The following is a 15673-nucleotide window of genomic DNA, read 5'->3' as shown; positions in this document are numbered from 1 at the left end:
AATTATTAGTTATTGTACTTCGCTAAATAATTATTTGCAATTCGACTAATAAAAAATTTAGAATTAATTTTTTTTTTCAAATAAAAAAATATATTAAATGAGTTATTCGGAATAAAAATAAAAATATCTCTAGTTCAGTTGAACCGCCGCCTCCATCGTTCTCGAACCTTCCTCTCATAATCTCATCAACTTTGCCCTAGCTTTGCTTCGATTTCAAAAATTTCTTTTCTTTCCCTCGATTTAAACGTTTTCTCCTTTGATCTGCGCTCCGATCCGCTCTCTGTCCATTTGATCTTTCTCAAATTCTTCCGGATCCTGACTTACCGAGTCTTCGATCACCCACATACGAGGAAATTTTCCAGGTAACTCCCTTTCTTCTTCTGTTTGGTTCAGCCCCTTTGCCTTGGGGTTTCTGAGTTTTTGGCTTTTTGGGGATTTTGTTCGATAATGTGGATGAACTATATAGAAATAGAATTAAAACGAAAAAGGAGTTTGAGTTAAGTATAAGCTGGGCATTATACTATCCTGTAGCAACATGGGAGTCCGATTTAAAGTTCTATTGCGGTTTCAATCTTGGTACATTTGATATATCTGTAACTCAACTAGCTTCTCTGCATGTCTTATTGGTTTAACGAGTTCCATTTGGAAGTATTTTAAATTTGATTGTCGTGTTTTAGTTCCAAATTTGCAGAAAAAATGCCCAAGATTAAGACGAACCGTGTCAAGTATCCTGAGGGATGGGAGCTAATTGAACCAACTCTCCGAGAATTGCAAGCTAAGATGAGGGAAGGTCTGTCTTCAATTTGTTACCAACTCTCCTCACTGGGGTTTATGACTCTGATGTTGGTTTACTCTTTTGATGATTGCAGCCGAGAATGACACACATGATGGTAAGAGAAAATGTGAGACGCTGTGGCCTATATTCAAAATAGCGCATCAGAAAAGCCGCTATGTCTTTGACCTCTATCATCGAAGGAAGGAAATATCTAAGGAATTATTTGAATTCTGTTTGGATCAAGGCTATGCAGATCGTAACTTAATTGCAAAATGGAAGAAGGTTTGTTTTTGCCTCTCCTATGTTATCTGGTTCCAAGTAGTTGTTGTTCTGTGACCCTTTCAATGTGAAGATTCTAATATGACTCCATGTATTTTCTGCTTATTCTTTCTTCGTCTTTGACCTCCAAACATTCTATTTTTGTGTCGAACCTCCTCTGCACGACAAAATTGTTTCATCCATATCATTAATTTTTCTTAGATCGGTGAATTTTTAAGCTTGGCATGATATGCATTTTGCTCGTTTGCTTAATAGTTTTGGCTTACATAGGTTAGGGGTGAAATTGGTTGGTTTCTTTATTAAAAAGATGTCACATATAGGGATTAGCACAGAATCTTTTGCAAGTTAAGTGGCTATAGAAAAGTGAGTATGAAGTAACCAAATAACTCTTGAGCCTAAGTTCTGGGAAGAAGTGTTGCAAGTTAGATAAGTCCTTTTAAAAGTGTAACATCCCAAGCCCACCGCCAGTAGTATTGTCTTCTTTGGGCTTTTCCTTTCGAGCTTCCCTTCAAGATGTTTAAAACGCGTCTGCTAGGGAGAGGTTTCTACATCCTTATAGAGAATGTTGTTCTCCTCTCCAACCGAGTATAAGAAAAAAATAATATAGAAGTATGAGACTCTGAAAAGTTAAAAAAATGGGGGTTCTTTTTTTCTTTTTTTATGAAATAGGCATCCTAGCCAATGCCACGACCTTATTTGAACAGGATTTGATCTATAGGTTGTATGAGTTCTAAAGAAATAGGCATCTAGACAGAAATTTGAAAAACCTGGGCCCTTTCTTCATTAGTTGAGACAAATAGAGGCAAGTACACATTTCAGATAAAAGTAAGGCACACAACAATGCACCTAGGTGCCCTTTGAAACGGAAGGGTTGGGATCAAATCCTATGATTTTGAATGGACTAATATCAGTAGTCTCAAATGTTGTAGCTTGGAAGCTTGCACCTCATTCTATTCCTGGAAGTGTTCAGTCATTGTCTTACTTAATTGCTTCTGTTGTGCAGCCTGGTTATGAACGTTTGTGCTGTCTAAGATGCATACAACCCCGAGATCACAACTTTGCGACAACGTGCGTGTGCCGGGTTCCCAAGCACCTGAGGGAGGAGAAGGTCATTGAGTGTGTGCATTGTGGTTGCAGGGGCTGCGCTAGTGGAGATTGATATCTTCTCTTAGTTTGTCTCTCTGATGATAACAACCTCGACACTATGTTCATACCCTCAGAGTTATACTTCGGTAAGAACTCTAATTGTAACATTTGCTATGTGGATTCCTTCCAACAATCCTCAACAACTAGTATCCAACTAAATATGGTTTTATTTCTCAGCCCGACCTTGTGAACCGACAAGAAATTCCCTTCGTCTTTTCGGGTTTGTGGGTCAGGTTGAGCTAGACCCATGAGCTCGGCGATATCCCCTCCATAGAAACATAAAATGTTCATTTGTTTGCATGGATTAGTACAATATGAGACGCTATTATATACTTAAAATGCATTCACTTAGAGAGCACGAACATACTACCATTCAATTATATATTATTGTACACATTTGTTTAGGTTAAACATTTAAATTTATTAACAAAAGTATTTAATATATTTGTCCAAGATTAAATATTTAAATTTAGGTAGAGATCCTTAAACTATAAGGATATGGTAGGAAGTTTGATCCAAATGGTATTTTCTTCTCTGTCATTTGAATTATTTAAATAAAATACTACATCACACATTTGTCATTTCTAAGTAATGTTATAATTGGTTTTAAAATTATTACAAATAAAATAATTTTTTAAAATAATACAAAAACTCAATACTGTTACAGTCTGTAGCTCTGATAATTTAAAATAAATAAATAAATAGCCCTGATTACACGTTAATCTATCTTGATTTTTTAATAATATTATATTTGCTGTGTTCATAGAATTTACCAAATTAATAATTATTTAAGAAGTCAAAGTTTGAAATGTTCATAACCCGACAATATCCATATTTTAATTTGCCTCAAAGAATCTTTAATTACAATGTTTGACTTGGTCGTGTGAACGTGATACTCCTCATTTTTTACTTTTGTATTTGACTTATTGTAATTATTGTTTTTTTTTTTAAATTTTAAATATCACATTACCGCCTAAATTAAAGTATTGGTTATATTAATACTAAAATAAAACTAAATTTTCAAAAGTGTTAATTTACTAAAAATAGAATTAATTGCTTGATGCTCATAATGAATAAGATTGCTTATGGCTTGGTCTATGTCTTTCCAGTTGAATTGATTTGATCCCCTTCTAGAAGGCCTTATAAATTATTTACATATAATTAATATTTTTTTCAATGCTTGATACATGACGCTAATTTTAATTTAATAATATAATCAAAGATAGCTTCCCAATATATTGAATATGTGGGCTATATGTTCTAATTTTTTTTTAATTATTATTATTATTAAGAATTTAATTTTTTCATTTTTCTCGCGGAGGTAGGTCCAAATTTCAAGTCTATAACCTCTTGGTCAATAACATACCATTTAACTATTTGAGATACATTAGAATTAAATCAAATAAATAGATAAACGATTTCTTTCCTTTTTCAAAAGTCACCGATCTACCATGTTGCAAATGGAGAGATTCTATTTCTGTAGAACAAATCAAGAAAGAACAAACCTCTTATAATTACTAGAACATTAAGAGATGGAATTATTCAAACATAAAAAAAATAATAATAATAATAATAATAATGATAAATGATTAAAAAATGAAAGTATGAATTAAGAATCCACGTAAGAAACATATAAATTGGTGAATAAATTATTATTATTATTATTATTATTATTATGATTATGAATGATTGACTCAACTATACTAATCATAATTAACTATCCTATCCTTTTCTACTAATTGAACCTTGATTACCTGTCTAAGATTAAATAGTACGTGGGTTTATTCAACACATTCATCAAATCAATAATGTGATTCACAATGCCAATAATTTAATCAATATAATATCTGAACCCAATAAAGTTGCCTACCCAATTAGTCATATTCATACGCCACATTCTTTTTAAACACACATATTCAAATATCCTTAATTTCACCAAAAAAAAAAAAATAAATAAAAATAATTTTAACATAAATATTAGAATTATAGTCTCAAAACATTAAAAATAAAGCATAGACTAAAATAAAATTATGTGAATTCAATGATGAAAATGTAATTACTAATTAAATTTATGTATCTAGAAGTTGAAGAATTTATTAATTTAATTTATGAATCGAATAATAAATAAAATAATTAATCGGCATGACCGTCCGCCCTGTTTGCTCTGTCTCTCTGTGTGTGTATATATATATATATTATATATATACAGATTGCTTCGTATAATCATCTTCTTCCTCCCGGAGTTCCGGTCAACTTCATCATTACTTTAATCCTCTCCCATCTCTCTCTCTCTCCTTCATTGCCGGGCTTCCCTCTTTAAAATTTCCGCCCCATTTCACCACAATCCAAATTCATACCTCCATTTCCAAACAATTCCTCTTCCCCTGCACCATTAATGGCGGCGGCGCCGGAAACGACAGCAGCAACAACAATCCCCTCGCAGTTGCTGACGTTAATTCCCCGTTGACGCCGTCTGATTGCCCGAATCTTTCTTCCATATCAACTCTTGTGGAAGGAAATCCTCTGTTTTAATCGTATAGAATACAGAGCGTGATCGAATCAGTTGAATAGTTATGGCAGCCGCTCAGATGGTGGCTGATGATCTAGCGAGATCTATGAGTCGACGGAGTTGGGCGTCGACGAGTCAGAGAAGCTGGGCGACGGCGAGCATCAGAGAAGCATGGCAAGCACCGTCCGACGTGTTCACTCGAAGCGGACGGCAGGAAGATGAAGAGGAGCTGAAATGGGCGGCGATTGAACGGCTTCCGACGTATGACCGCCTCCGAAAAGGGATGCTGAAGCACGTGCTGGATAACGGACGCGTAGTTCACGATGAGGTGGACGTAACAAAGATCGGAATGCAGGAGAAACAGCAATTAATGGAGAGTATGCTCAAAATCATCGAAGAAGACAATGAAAAGTTCTTGAGAAGGCTCAGAGATCGTACGGATAGGTGAGTTTTCATATAAACAGGATCAAAATTAAATTTTGAGTAATGGGTTTGGGTCAAAAGCTGATTTTGTGTTGAATTTTTTGAAGGGTGGGGATTGAGATGCCGAAGATCGAAGTCCGGTTCGAGCATTTATCGGTGGAAGGTGAACTGCACGTCGGCAGCAGAGCGCACCCCACTTTGCCCAATGTTTTTCTCAATATAGCTGAGGTAATTTCATTTTATTTTTAAATTTCGAAATTTATTTAAGTATTGGGTTGAAGGGTATAAAAAAAAAAAGGAAAAAAAAACAATTTTTATTAATATATTTGATTTAAATTGACAGAGTGTGCTTGGTTTGGTTCGGTTGACCCCACCCAACAAGAGGAAAATCCAGATTCTGAAGGATATTAGTGGCGTGGTGAAGCCCTCCAGGTGAGTGAGTTTAATACTATTTCATTTGGGACATGATAATTTATGAAGTTTAGGTGATACCCATTTGGTGAGATCGATGTAAAAATGTAGGATGACTCTTCTTCTGGGTCCTCCGAGTTCTGGGAAGACGACATTGCTGCGAGCACTTGCAGGGAAACTGGAAAATAACTTGAAGGAAGAGGGAAGAATCACGTATTGTGGGCACGAGTTTAAGGAGTTTGTTCCTCAGAGGACTTCTGCGTATATCAGCCAACACGATCTTCATAACTGGGAAATGACAGTGAGGGAGACGTTTGATTTCTCAGGGAGATGCCAAGGGGTTGGAACTAGGTATGAAATGTTGGAAGAGCTTTCGAGGAGAGAAAAAGAAGCTGGAATCAAACCCGACCCTGAAATTGATGCGTTCATGAAAGCCATTTCAGTTTCAGGGCAGAGAACCAACTTGTTCACTGACTATGTTCTCAAGGTTTTGTGCCCTTCCTTCCTTCAGTTCTTAGTTTGTGTTTATGTTTTTTCGTTTTGGCTGAAGCTGAATCATCTGTTGCAGATAATGGGTTTGGATATTTGTGCTGATATCATTGTTGGGAATGAGATGAGGAGGGGCATTTCTGGGGGACAGAGAAAGCGTGTCACTACTGGTATGTTCCTCCATGTCAACCATTTTGCTGGGTGTGAGATCACGCGTGTGGAAATCTCTCCCTAGCCGACACGTTTTAAAACCTTGAGTGAAAGTCTAGAAGGGAAAGCCTGAAGAGGACAATATTAGTGGTGGACTTAGGCGATTACAAACGGTATCAAAGCCAAACACGGAGCAGTGTGCCAGTGAGGATGCTGGGCCCCGAAGGGGGTGGATTGTAAGATCCCACATCAGTTGGAGAGGAGAACAAAACTCGTTCGTTCTTTATAAGAGTGTGAAAACCTTTCCCTAGCCTACACATTTTAAAAACTTGAAAAGAAGTCTAGAAGGAAAAACCCAAAGAGGACAATATCTACTATGGACTTAGGGTGTTATAAATGGTATCTGAGCCAGACACCAAGCGGTGTGCCAGCGAGGCCGCTGGCCCCCAAAAGCGGTAGATTGTGAGATCCCACATCAGTTGGGGAGGAGAACGAAACATTCATTTATAAGGGTGTGGAAACCTCCCCTAACAGGTGCAGAGAAGCCCAAACGGAAAAGTCTAAAGAAGATAATATCTACTAGTGGTGGACTTGAGCTGTTACACCGAGTCGGTTTTGGTTGGGATGGTGTTTTTATTCATAGTTCTTGTTTGAAATGTGGCAGGGGAGATGTTGGTTGGACCAGCGAAGGCATTGTTTATGGATGAAATCTCAACTGGGTTAGACAGCTCCACAACGTTTCAGATATGCAAATTCATGAGGCAAATGGTTCACATAATGGATGTAACAATGATCATTTCTCTGCTACAGCCAGCTCCAGAAACCTTTGAGCTTTTTGATGATGTTATTCTAATATCAGAGGGTGAGATTGTGTACCAAGGCCCACGAGACAACGTTCTTGAGTTCTTTGAATTCATGGGTTTCAAATGCCCAGAAAGGAAAGGAGTAGCTGACTTCCTGCAAGAAGTCACATCCAAAAAGGACCAAGAACAATACTGGTTTAGAAAGAGCCAACCATACAGATACACTTCCGTTCCTGAATTTATACAAGGATTCAAAAAGTTTCGTATTGGACAACGTTTGAACACAGAACTTAGTGTTCCTTTTGACAAAAGGAACACTCATCCAGCTGCATTGGTCACCCAAAAGTATGGCTTGTCCAATTGGCAACTCTTCAAGGCTTGTTTTTCAAGGGAGTGGCTTTTGATGAAGCGTAACTCATTCATCTATGTGTTCAAGACAGTTCAGATAACAATCATGTCTTTAATTACAATGACGGTGTTCTTCAGGACAGAAATGAAAGTGGGCACTGTGGAAGGAGGTGGAAAGTTCTTTGGAGCACTGTTCTTTAGCTTAATCAATATGATGTTTAATGGAATGGCAGAACTAGCCTTGACCATCGTCAGGCTGCCTGTTTTCTATAAGCAAAGGGATTCTTTGTTCTTTCCTGCTTGGGCTTTTGGGTTGCCAATTTGGGTACTCAGAATTCCTTTATCATTGATGGAATCAGGCATTTGGATTTGCCTTACTTACTACACAATTGGGTTTGCTCCGGCTGCTAGCAGGTATGTTGAACCTACCATCTGACATTCAATGTTTGAATTGGAGAAGTGTCCAACTTTTACCAACACTACATGAGCTTCCTTTTGTTAGGTTTTTCCGGCAACTCTTAGCCTACTTTGGAATCCATCAGATGGCTCTCTCCCTCTTTCGGTTCATTGCTGCAGCTGGGAGAGTACAAGTTATTGCAAGCACTATGGGAAGTTTCACTCTACTAATGGTCTTTGTATTAGGTGGCTTCATCATTGCCAGAAGTAAGTAGACTAAACCCTCTTGCCTCTTAACTATTTCGAGATCCCATATTGGTTGAGGAGGAGAACGAAACATTCTTTATAAGGATGTGGAAACCTCTTCTTAGCATACGCGTTTTAAAAACCTTGAGGGGAAACTCACTAAGAAAAAACCTAAAGAAGATAATATCTAGTAGTGGTGTGCTTGGGCCGTTACAATTCAAGCCTGACCCACAAGCCACAATCTCTATGTGAATACGACCATGCGGATTCCAATGAAGTCTGAGCTTCTTCCAAGGTTGGATATTAGTAGTACTTACATATCTTTGATATTTGCAGGTGACATAGAGCCATGGATCATATGGGGTTACTACTCGTCTCCTATGATGTATGGACAAAATGCAATTGTCATTAATGAATTTCTGGACGACAGATGGAATCAGGTACGACGTTCATAAAATCATAATCAAATGTCACAAACAAGTCATTAGTTTCCAAAACTAAACCTGTATTGGCTTGATGCAGCCTCCAACAGATCCCAGATTAAATGGAACTACAGTTGGGAAGATTCTCCTTGGTTCAAGAGACTTTTATGATACTAATAAAATGTATTGGGTTTGTGTTGCTGCACTCTTTGGGTTCTCTCTTCTTTTCAACCTACTCTTCATCATTTCATTGACGTTCCTCAACCGTAAGCCAAATCTTCTGGTTTCCATTCAAGAATTTTCCATGAAATCTCTTCTTTTTTGCTGTTACTGACCCATCTGACAAACCAAATTCAGCTTTGGGCGATTCAAGAGCTGCCATTGCTGATGACGCAAATAACAACAAGAAAAATCCATATTCTGCATCCAGAGGTAAGAAACTTGAGAGCTCAATCCCTGTTTTCTGGGATGGTCTTGTCTGAATGTGTGGTTAATTACAGGTACTCAAACGCAACCTGCAAAGTCTTCAAATGTGGCGAATAATTCAAATAGTCCAGCAAAGAAAGGAATGGTTTTGCCCTTTCAGCCGCTTTCCCTTGCATTTAACCATGTCAATTACTATGTGGATATGCCTGCTGTAAGTTCCTCGTTCTTACGGCTTTCTTTTGAAAGTTAATGGAGTTTACAAGGCTAATGGATGGCTCTCTTGTTCAAATTCTTCAGGAAATGAAGAGTCAAGGGATTGATGAAGACCGCCTTCAATTACTGCGGGATGTCAGTGGAGCTTTCAGACCTGGTGTCTTGACAGCACTCGTAGGTGTCAGTGGGGCTGGAAAGACCACTCTAATGGACGTCTTAGCTGGAAGAAAGACAGGAGGATACATTGAAGGAAGCATTAATATATCAGGATATGCTAAGAATCAAGAAACATTTGCTCGTGTGTCAGGTTACTGTGAACAAAATGATATTCATTCCCCACACCTTACTGTCTACGAATCAGTGCTCTATTCAGCATGGCTCCGCCTTCCTTCAAGTGTCAACACAGCTACCAGAAAGGTTTCATTTGCCTGAATTTTTGGAGAACAAAACAGTTTGATGTGCCTGAAGTTTGTTATCCTTAAATTTCTGTCTGTCTTTGTTGTAGATGTTTGTGGAAGAAGTTATGGAACTGGTGGAACTTAACTCTCTGAGAGATGCTTTAGTTGGACTTCCTGGGATAGATGGTCTTTCAACAGAACAAAGGAAGAGGTTAACTATAGCTGTAGAGCTGGTGGCTAATCCATCTATCATCTTCATGGATGAACCAACATCTGGTCTTGATGCTAGAGCTGCAGCCATTGTCATGCGGACGGTGCGAAACACTGTCGATACTGGAAGAACTGTGGTCTGCACAATTCACCAGCCCAGCATTGATATTTTTGAATCTTTTGATGAGGTATGACATTGATATGAGCTTATATTTCTTTTCAAAAGTGAAATGAGCTTATATTTTGATCTTGAAACAGCTGCTGCTGATGAAACGAGGTGGACAAGTCATTTATGCTGGATCTCTTGGTCACCATTCTCACAGGCTCGTCGAGTATTTTGAAGTAAGAATTTATTAGTCAACTAAGAGATCCCACGTCAGTTGGGGAGGAGAACGAAACACCCCCTTTATAAGGGTGTGAAGACCTCTCCCTAGCCGACGCGTTTTAAAAACATGTGCTTTGGCCGTTACATATACTTTTACTAACGCTCCTTTGAACTGCAACAGAGTGTTCCAGGGGTTCCAAAGATTAAAGATGGCTACAATCCTGCTACATGGATGCTTGATGTCACAGCTTCATCTGTTGAGACTCAACTTGATGTGGATTTTGCAGAAATTTACGCCAACTCTGCGCTTTATCAGTACGTTCACTTTTATCTCAATTCTTTGACTCATCTCTTCCTTACATCTCCATTAGTTGAGGCCTTTCGGGAAAACCCAAAGCAAAACTACGAGAGCTTATGCTCAAAGTGGACAATATGATACCATTGTGGAGAGTCGTGATTCCTAACCGGAGTCTCATAAGTTTCTATAAATTTTTCAGGAGAAACCAAGAACTTATCCAAGAACTGAGTACACCAGCTCCCGGATCTCAAGACCTGCACTTCCCAACCAAGTATTCTCAGTCATTCAATGTTCAGTACAAAGCTTGTTTCTGGAAATGGTATCGGTCATACTGGAGGAACCCTCGATACAACGCGGTGCGGTTCTTCATGACAACCATTATTGGACTTATGTTTGGGCTTATCTTCTGGAACAAAGGAGAAAAAACGTATTGATCAAAACCCATCCTCACATTTTGTATTTATTGAACTTCAACAAGTTTCATTCACATTTATTGCTCAATTCAACAGTGATGAAGAACAGGACCTGAGGAACTTCTTGGGTGCTATGTATGCTGCTATTCTCTTCTTGGGAGCTAGTAATGCCGCTGCAGTACAGCCAGTGATAACCATAGAGAGAACAGTTTTCTACCGTGAAAGAGCTGCTGGCATGTACTCTCCACTCCCCTATGCATTCTCTCAGGTAACAAACAACTCTGTTCATATCCCACATCGGTTGGAGAGGGGAACGAAGCATTCCTTACAAGGGTGTGGAAACCTCTCCCTAGACACGTTTTAAAATCGTGAGGCTGACGTTAACCATTTAAGCTGACAATGTGGAACTCCCTTGTTGTGCAGGTGTCCATAGAAGCAATCTACAACGCAATTCAAACAATAATTTACTCTCTACTACTGTTCTCCATGATGGGATTCGAGTGGAAGGCAACAAACTTCCTATGGTTCTACTACTTCATCTTGATGTGCTTTGTCTACTTCACAATGTACGGGATGATGATTGTTGCACTAACTCCAGGCCCCCAAATAGCAGCCATAGCCATGTCCTTCTTCCTCAGCTTCTGGAACTTATTCTCCGGATTCATGGTTCCAAGAACAGTAAGTGAAGTTGCATATTTCATTGATTCCCACCAAGAATGCACTTCCATTGATTCCTTTTCCATTGATTCTGATATGAAATGCAGCAAATCCCAATCTGGTGGAGATGGTATTACTGGCTATCTCCAATCGCTTGGACGATCAATGGGTTAGTGACATCCCAAGTAGGTAACAAAGAAGGTAACCTCCGGGTAGCAGGGAGAGGGGAGATCCCAGTGAAAGCCTTCCTGAAAGACACATTTGGATATGAATACGACTTTCTCCCTTACATTGCTTTGGCGCACTTTGGTTGGGTGTTCATCTACTTCTTTGTGTTTGCTTACAGCATGAAGTTCCTCAACTTCCAAAAGAGATGATTTTTGTTATGTTTTTTTCCATTACTAAACTGTAAAACTTGTCTGTAATCTGAATTGGGGGAAACCCAATGAGTTCCTCTCTATTCTTTATATTATTTTTACCCATAACTACGGGTTCCAGTATATAAACTCTAAAAGATGTCTAATAAATCTCTAAACTTTTGAAGAAGATTACGGATTTGCCCGCCATTCGTATTAGAAATTAATATTAAAATAAAGAAAAGCAAAAAATGAGAGATTAATTAAGATCTAAAAATAAAGAAAGGAATAAAGCAATAAAAGAAATAAGAGAGAATAAAAAATAGATATAAAGGAAAAGTAAATGGGAAATGATTGGGTTGAGACCATAAATAAACTATTAACATGGATAAAGGTGAAAAGTCGATCCTGTCCTGTCGTTTTTTACTCATTTTCGTCCGCCGCACAAAAGTGGCGCGACCTGCCGACAACCGCCGTGGGGTTTGCGTAACAAGTGGCGGCGCTGCTACTCCACCCGACGGTTACACCACCCTAACCAAAATTCCATATTTTAATTCCTCATTATAAATATTTAAAAATATTGATACATGACATAAATAAATAAATAAGTGGTCCTATGGATTAATAATTAAAATAACGTAACTTAGGACCGCAACAACGAAGCAAATGAAATTGAGCTGTAATTTGGATATGATATGACCGATCCCCAAAATTCAAAAATCAATTAATTAAATACAAATATAATTTTGTTTTTTTTTTTTTTTTTTACTAAAAAGTCTGTTCTCCCGTGGATAATCCAAGGGTCAGAATTTGAAGATCCATTGTAAAAGCAAAAGAAAAAAAAAATAAAAGTAAAGAAAAGCAGCGGCGTAAGAAAAGAAAGGGGAGGAGAGGAGAGGGAATTCGTTCATTCATTCATTCATACAAGCAAGAACGGAAGCGCATCCTCTGGAGGGAAAAAGGAAAAATCAAGAGATGCAGAACGAGCAGAATCCGCAGCAGCTTCAAGTAATGTTGCAGAATTCTGGAAATTTGAGTTTCAGTAGCAAAGAAGATGAAGAGATGTCCAAATCGGCGCTTTCGGCTTTTAGGGAAAAGGAGGAGGAGATTGAGCGGATGAGGACTGAACTTCAGCAAAAACTTCAAGCTCGACTCGGCCGAGTTGAGGAAGAATCAAGGCGTTTGGCCTCCATTCGAGAGGTTGTTCATCTCTTTCCTCCCTCCCTAAGGCCTAGAACCTAAAACCTAAAACCTAAAACCTAAAACCTAAAACCTAAACCCTAACTCTTTCGTTTTCCTTTCTTTTTTTTTTTCTATTTCATCTTTGCAACTGCAATTTGTGTTGGAATTCTGATTGTGTGAGAGTTTGATTTTAATTTATTTAGAAATTTTGGATTAAATGTGGAATGATGAACAGGAACTTGAAGGCATAGATGGAGATCCAACGAGGAAGGAAATTGGACAAATCCGTAAGAGAATTGATACGCTAAACAAGGAATTAAAGCCTCTTGGACAAATATGCCAAAAGAAGGTGATTTCCATGGCTCTACTTTCGTTTCTACAAATTATAGTTCTATAAAAAATAAAAAATAAAAAATAAAAAGAAAAATGGTTGGAATTGTTTGGTGGGAGCAGGAGAAAGAGTACAAAGATGCCCTCGATGCTTTCAATGAAAAGAACAACGAGAAAGTACTGTGTATATCAAAACTAATGGAGGTTAGTAGTAGCTTTCTTCTTCAGTTCTTATTCTTTTATTTAATTAATTACTCATCTAGATTACTTAATTCGGTGTTATTTTTAGATGGTTGGTGAAAGTGAAAGGGTGAGGCTGAAGAGGTTGGAAGAACTGAGTAAGCATGTGGATAACAACACTTCCTAATTCAATTCCCCTGAATTAATTCCTCTGTTTCTGTTTTTGTTAGTTTTCTTCATTCTTAAACTTTTAATTTGTTTATGTCTGTTTTGAGTGATTTGTTTCTCTTTTTATTTCATTTAGGGTGGCTCACATATATATATGTATGTATGTATGTATTGCTTTTAACCATACTATATATATAATCTTTTCATTTCCTATACCTTATTTGTTTCTTCAAATGGCTTTGAAAATTGGGGTCGCCCCACTAAATAGTTAGGTTAGTTTAGATTGGGGTCGCCCCACTAAATAGTAGACTGGGCCTAGCCTCTCGTTTAGATTGGGCCAAGGTCTGAGAAGGAACCTAATAGATACTAGATTGGGCCAAGGTCTGAGAAGGAACCTAATAGATACTAGATTGGGCCAAGGTCTGAGAAGGAACCTAATAGATACTAGATTGGGCCAAGGTCTGAGAAGGAACCTAATAGATACTAGATTGGGCCAAGGTCTGAGAAGGAAGCCAGTGAATAAATATTAGATTGGGCCAAGCCCTAAAAGCCTCGGTGCCGTGGTTAGGTGGTGGTACCATTTGTTTGTTATAGGGATAGGGGAAATATATTATAAGGGAAGGTGGGTGGGTGGGTGGGTGGCGGTTTGGGAGGACATGTCTCCTATAATTAAAGTGGTTTTTGTTAAGATTCTGTTTTGAGGTAAGAATTTTGAGAAACAATTTGGAAAATAAATAAAAAGAAGAAGAAATGGGAGGCGACAAAGAGCATCGGGGTCCCATAAGGAAGGAATATAATTTTGTCCCATAACTAAAAATAATATCATCATGCTTTTTTCATTCACTTTAATTCCAACAAAAAAAATAATAATAAAAAAACCATATATTTCCCATATCCTCTTTGATTTAGATTTAGATTTTGATTTAGATTTGTCGACGACTAGGTGATGAGAACCCTCTCCCCGTCCCCATTGCATATCCTACTTTGTTTTTTGTTCTTCCTTTTCTTTTAATGTATTTTTCTCTCAATTATTTCTTTTTTTTTTCTTTTGTATAAGAAAATACCATGCCATGTAGATCTCCAACCCGACCCACGTTTGGTTTGGTTCGGTTCCTAGACCGGTATAGAATCCTATGTTAGAGAGAGAGAGAGAGAGAGAGAGAGAGAGAGAGAGAGAGAGGTGGGAAGTAGAAAGGGCGGAGAGGGGGACAAATATCCGACCGTTTCTGAAACCAGGATGCGGCGTTTCAATCTTCCACGTGGACTTCAATCACTGGATTCTCGCTAAACGACATGGCTTCGGCGCACCCCTTGACGGTGCTCTCTTTTTTGTCCTTTTCCGGCTTCCCACTTTCATTTTTCCACCCAATATTAAATATTATTGTTACTTAAACTTCATCGGGTCTGCATTTTGTTCCAATTATTTTGTAAATTTTGTTAATAACTTACCTAAAATTGATTCTCCACATGCCTAGTTGGCTATGTTAATTCACCAAATTCACCTTATTCACATACATATAATTATAAATTCTTTTTTCAGTATTTTTTAACCATCGCATCTTTAACATCACTCTCATTTAGAAGACGTAGTATTTGACTAAAATAGATTGAGAACGTGTAAATTATGGAAAACATGGAAGGATGAGCAGAAGTTTAAACCCAAAAACAAAAGTGGATTTCATAAAGGGCATAGTTGCAATAATTATTGAGAATGGAAAGGGGTAGTTGACTCGACAAAAAGAACACATGAAACCCAAATTACATATTTTCCCATAAAACCTAGCTATTAATAGAAATGTCATCTAGAAAAGCAACCAATTATAAATCTCCAAGCTTTTCTCCAAACAACCCTTATGATATCATCCACTCCTCGTGCGCGCATTAAATTTGTTAAATAATTTTTTAAACCTAAATGGGACTAATATTTCTTAAAATCATAAAACAATTAGTGTGAAGTAAAAAGGAGTATTAATTACTTAAAAAAAAAAAAAAAAAAAAGAGAGAGAGAGAGAGAGGGTTATACAGTACAAGTGGCGACAAAAGTGAAAAAAAATATGGCGGCCCCCACAAAATCTTATTATTTCAATATATTTTATGAAAAATAAAAAAAAAAAAAAAAA

General features: G+C 37.7%; 3 protein-coding genes across 4 annotated transcripts; all 3 read left to right on the top strand.

The window, feature by feature from the left end:
• Positions 1 to 125: 125 nt before the first annotated feature.
• Positions 126 to 2451, top strand: LOC111433156 (protein BUD31 homolog 1). Of its 2 annotated transcripts, none has more exons than XM_023070109.1 (4): positions 126 to 362; positions 678 to 790; positions 870 to 1057; positions 2058 to 2451. In XM_023070109.1, the coding sequence occupies exons 2-4, from the start codon at positions 697 to 699 to the stop codon at positions 2211 to 2213; spliced, it is 438 nt and encodes a 145-aa protein (XP_022925877.1). In that variant the 5' UTR covers positions 126 to 362; positions 678 to 696; the 3' UTR covers positions 2214 to 2451. The 2 variants fall into 2 exon arrangements, with proteins under 2 accessions (XP_022925877.1, XP_022925878.1); XM_023070110.1 differs by having other exon boundaries at positions 134 to 362; positions 692 to 790.
• Positions 2452 to 4431: 1980 nt separating this feature from the next.
• On the top strand, positions 4432 to 11804 carry LOC111433149 (pleiotropic drug resistance protein 2-like). Its single transcript, XM_023070101.1, has 19 exons — positions 4432 to 5153; positions 5240 to 5360; positions 5476 to 5564; positions 5655 to 6030; positions 6112 to 6202; positions 6847 to 7747; positions 7836 to 7996; positions 8312 to 8415; positions 8498 to 8663; positions 8755 to 8829; positions 8898 to 9034; positions 9121 to 9453; positions 9542 to 9832; positions 9903 to 9986; positions 10151 to 10284; positions 10467 to 10694; positions 10777 to 10948; positions 11104 to 11358; positions 11445 to 11804. Exons 1-19 carry the CDS (start codon positions 4774 to 4776, stop codon positions 11712 to 11714), a joined length of 4368 nt encoding a protein of 1455 aa, XP_022925869.1. The 5' UTR covers positions 4432 to 4773; the 3' UTR covers positions 11715 to 11804.
• A 753-nt stretch (positions 11805 to 12557) lies between these two features.
• LOC111433155 lies at positions 12558 to 13704 on the top strand. Its single transcript, XM_023070107.1, has 4 exons — positions 12558 to 12893; positions 13111 to 13224; positions 13329 to 13409; positions 13495 to 13704. Exons 1-4 carry the CDS (start codon positions 12669 to 12671, stop codon positions 13570 to 13572), a joined length of 498 nt encoding a protein of 165 aa, XP_022925875.1. The 5' UTR covers positions 12558 to 12668; the 3' UTR covers positions 13573 to 13704.
• The last annotated feature ends 1969 nt before the right edge of the window (positions 13705 to 15673 follow it).

This window comes from Cucurbita moschata, unplaced genomic scaffold, assembly GCF_002738365.1.
Source record: "Cucurbita moschata cultivar Rifu unplaced genomic scaffold, Cmos_1.0 Cmo_Scf00041, whole genome shotgun sequence".
Lineage (NCBI taxonomy): Eukaryota > Viridiplantae > Streptophyta > Magnoliopsida > Cucurbitales > Cucurbitaceae > Cucurbita > Cucurbita moschata.
Note: the sequence above shows the minus strand (reverse complement) of the source record. Positions and strands in the feature narration are given on the sequence as shown.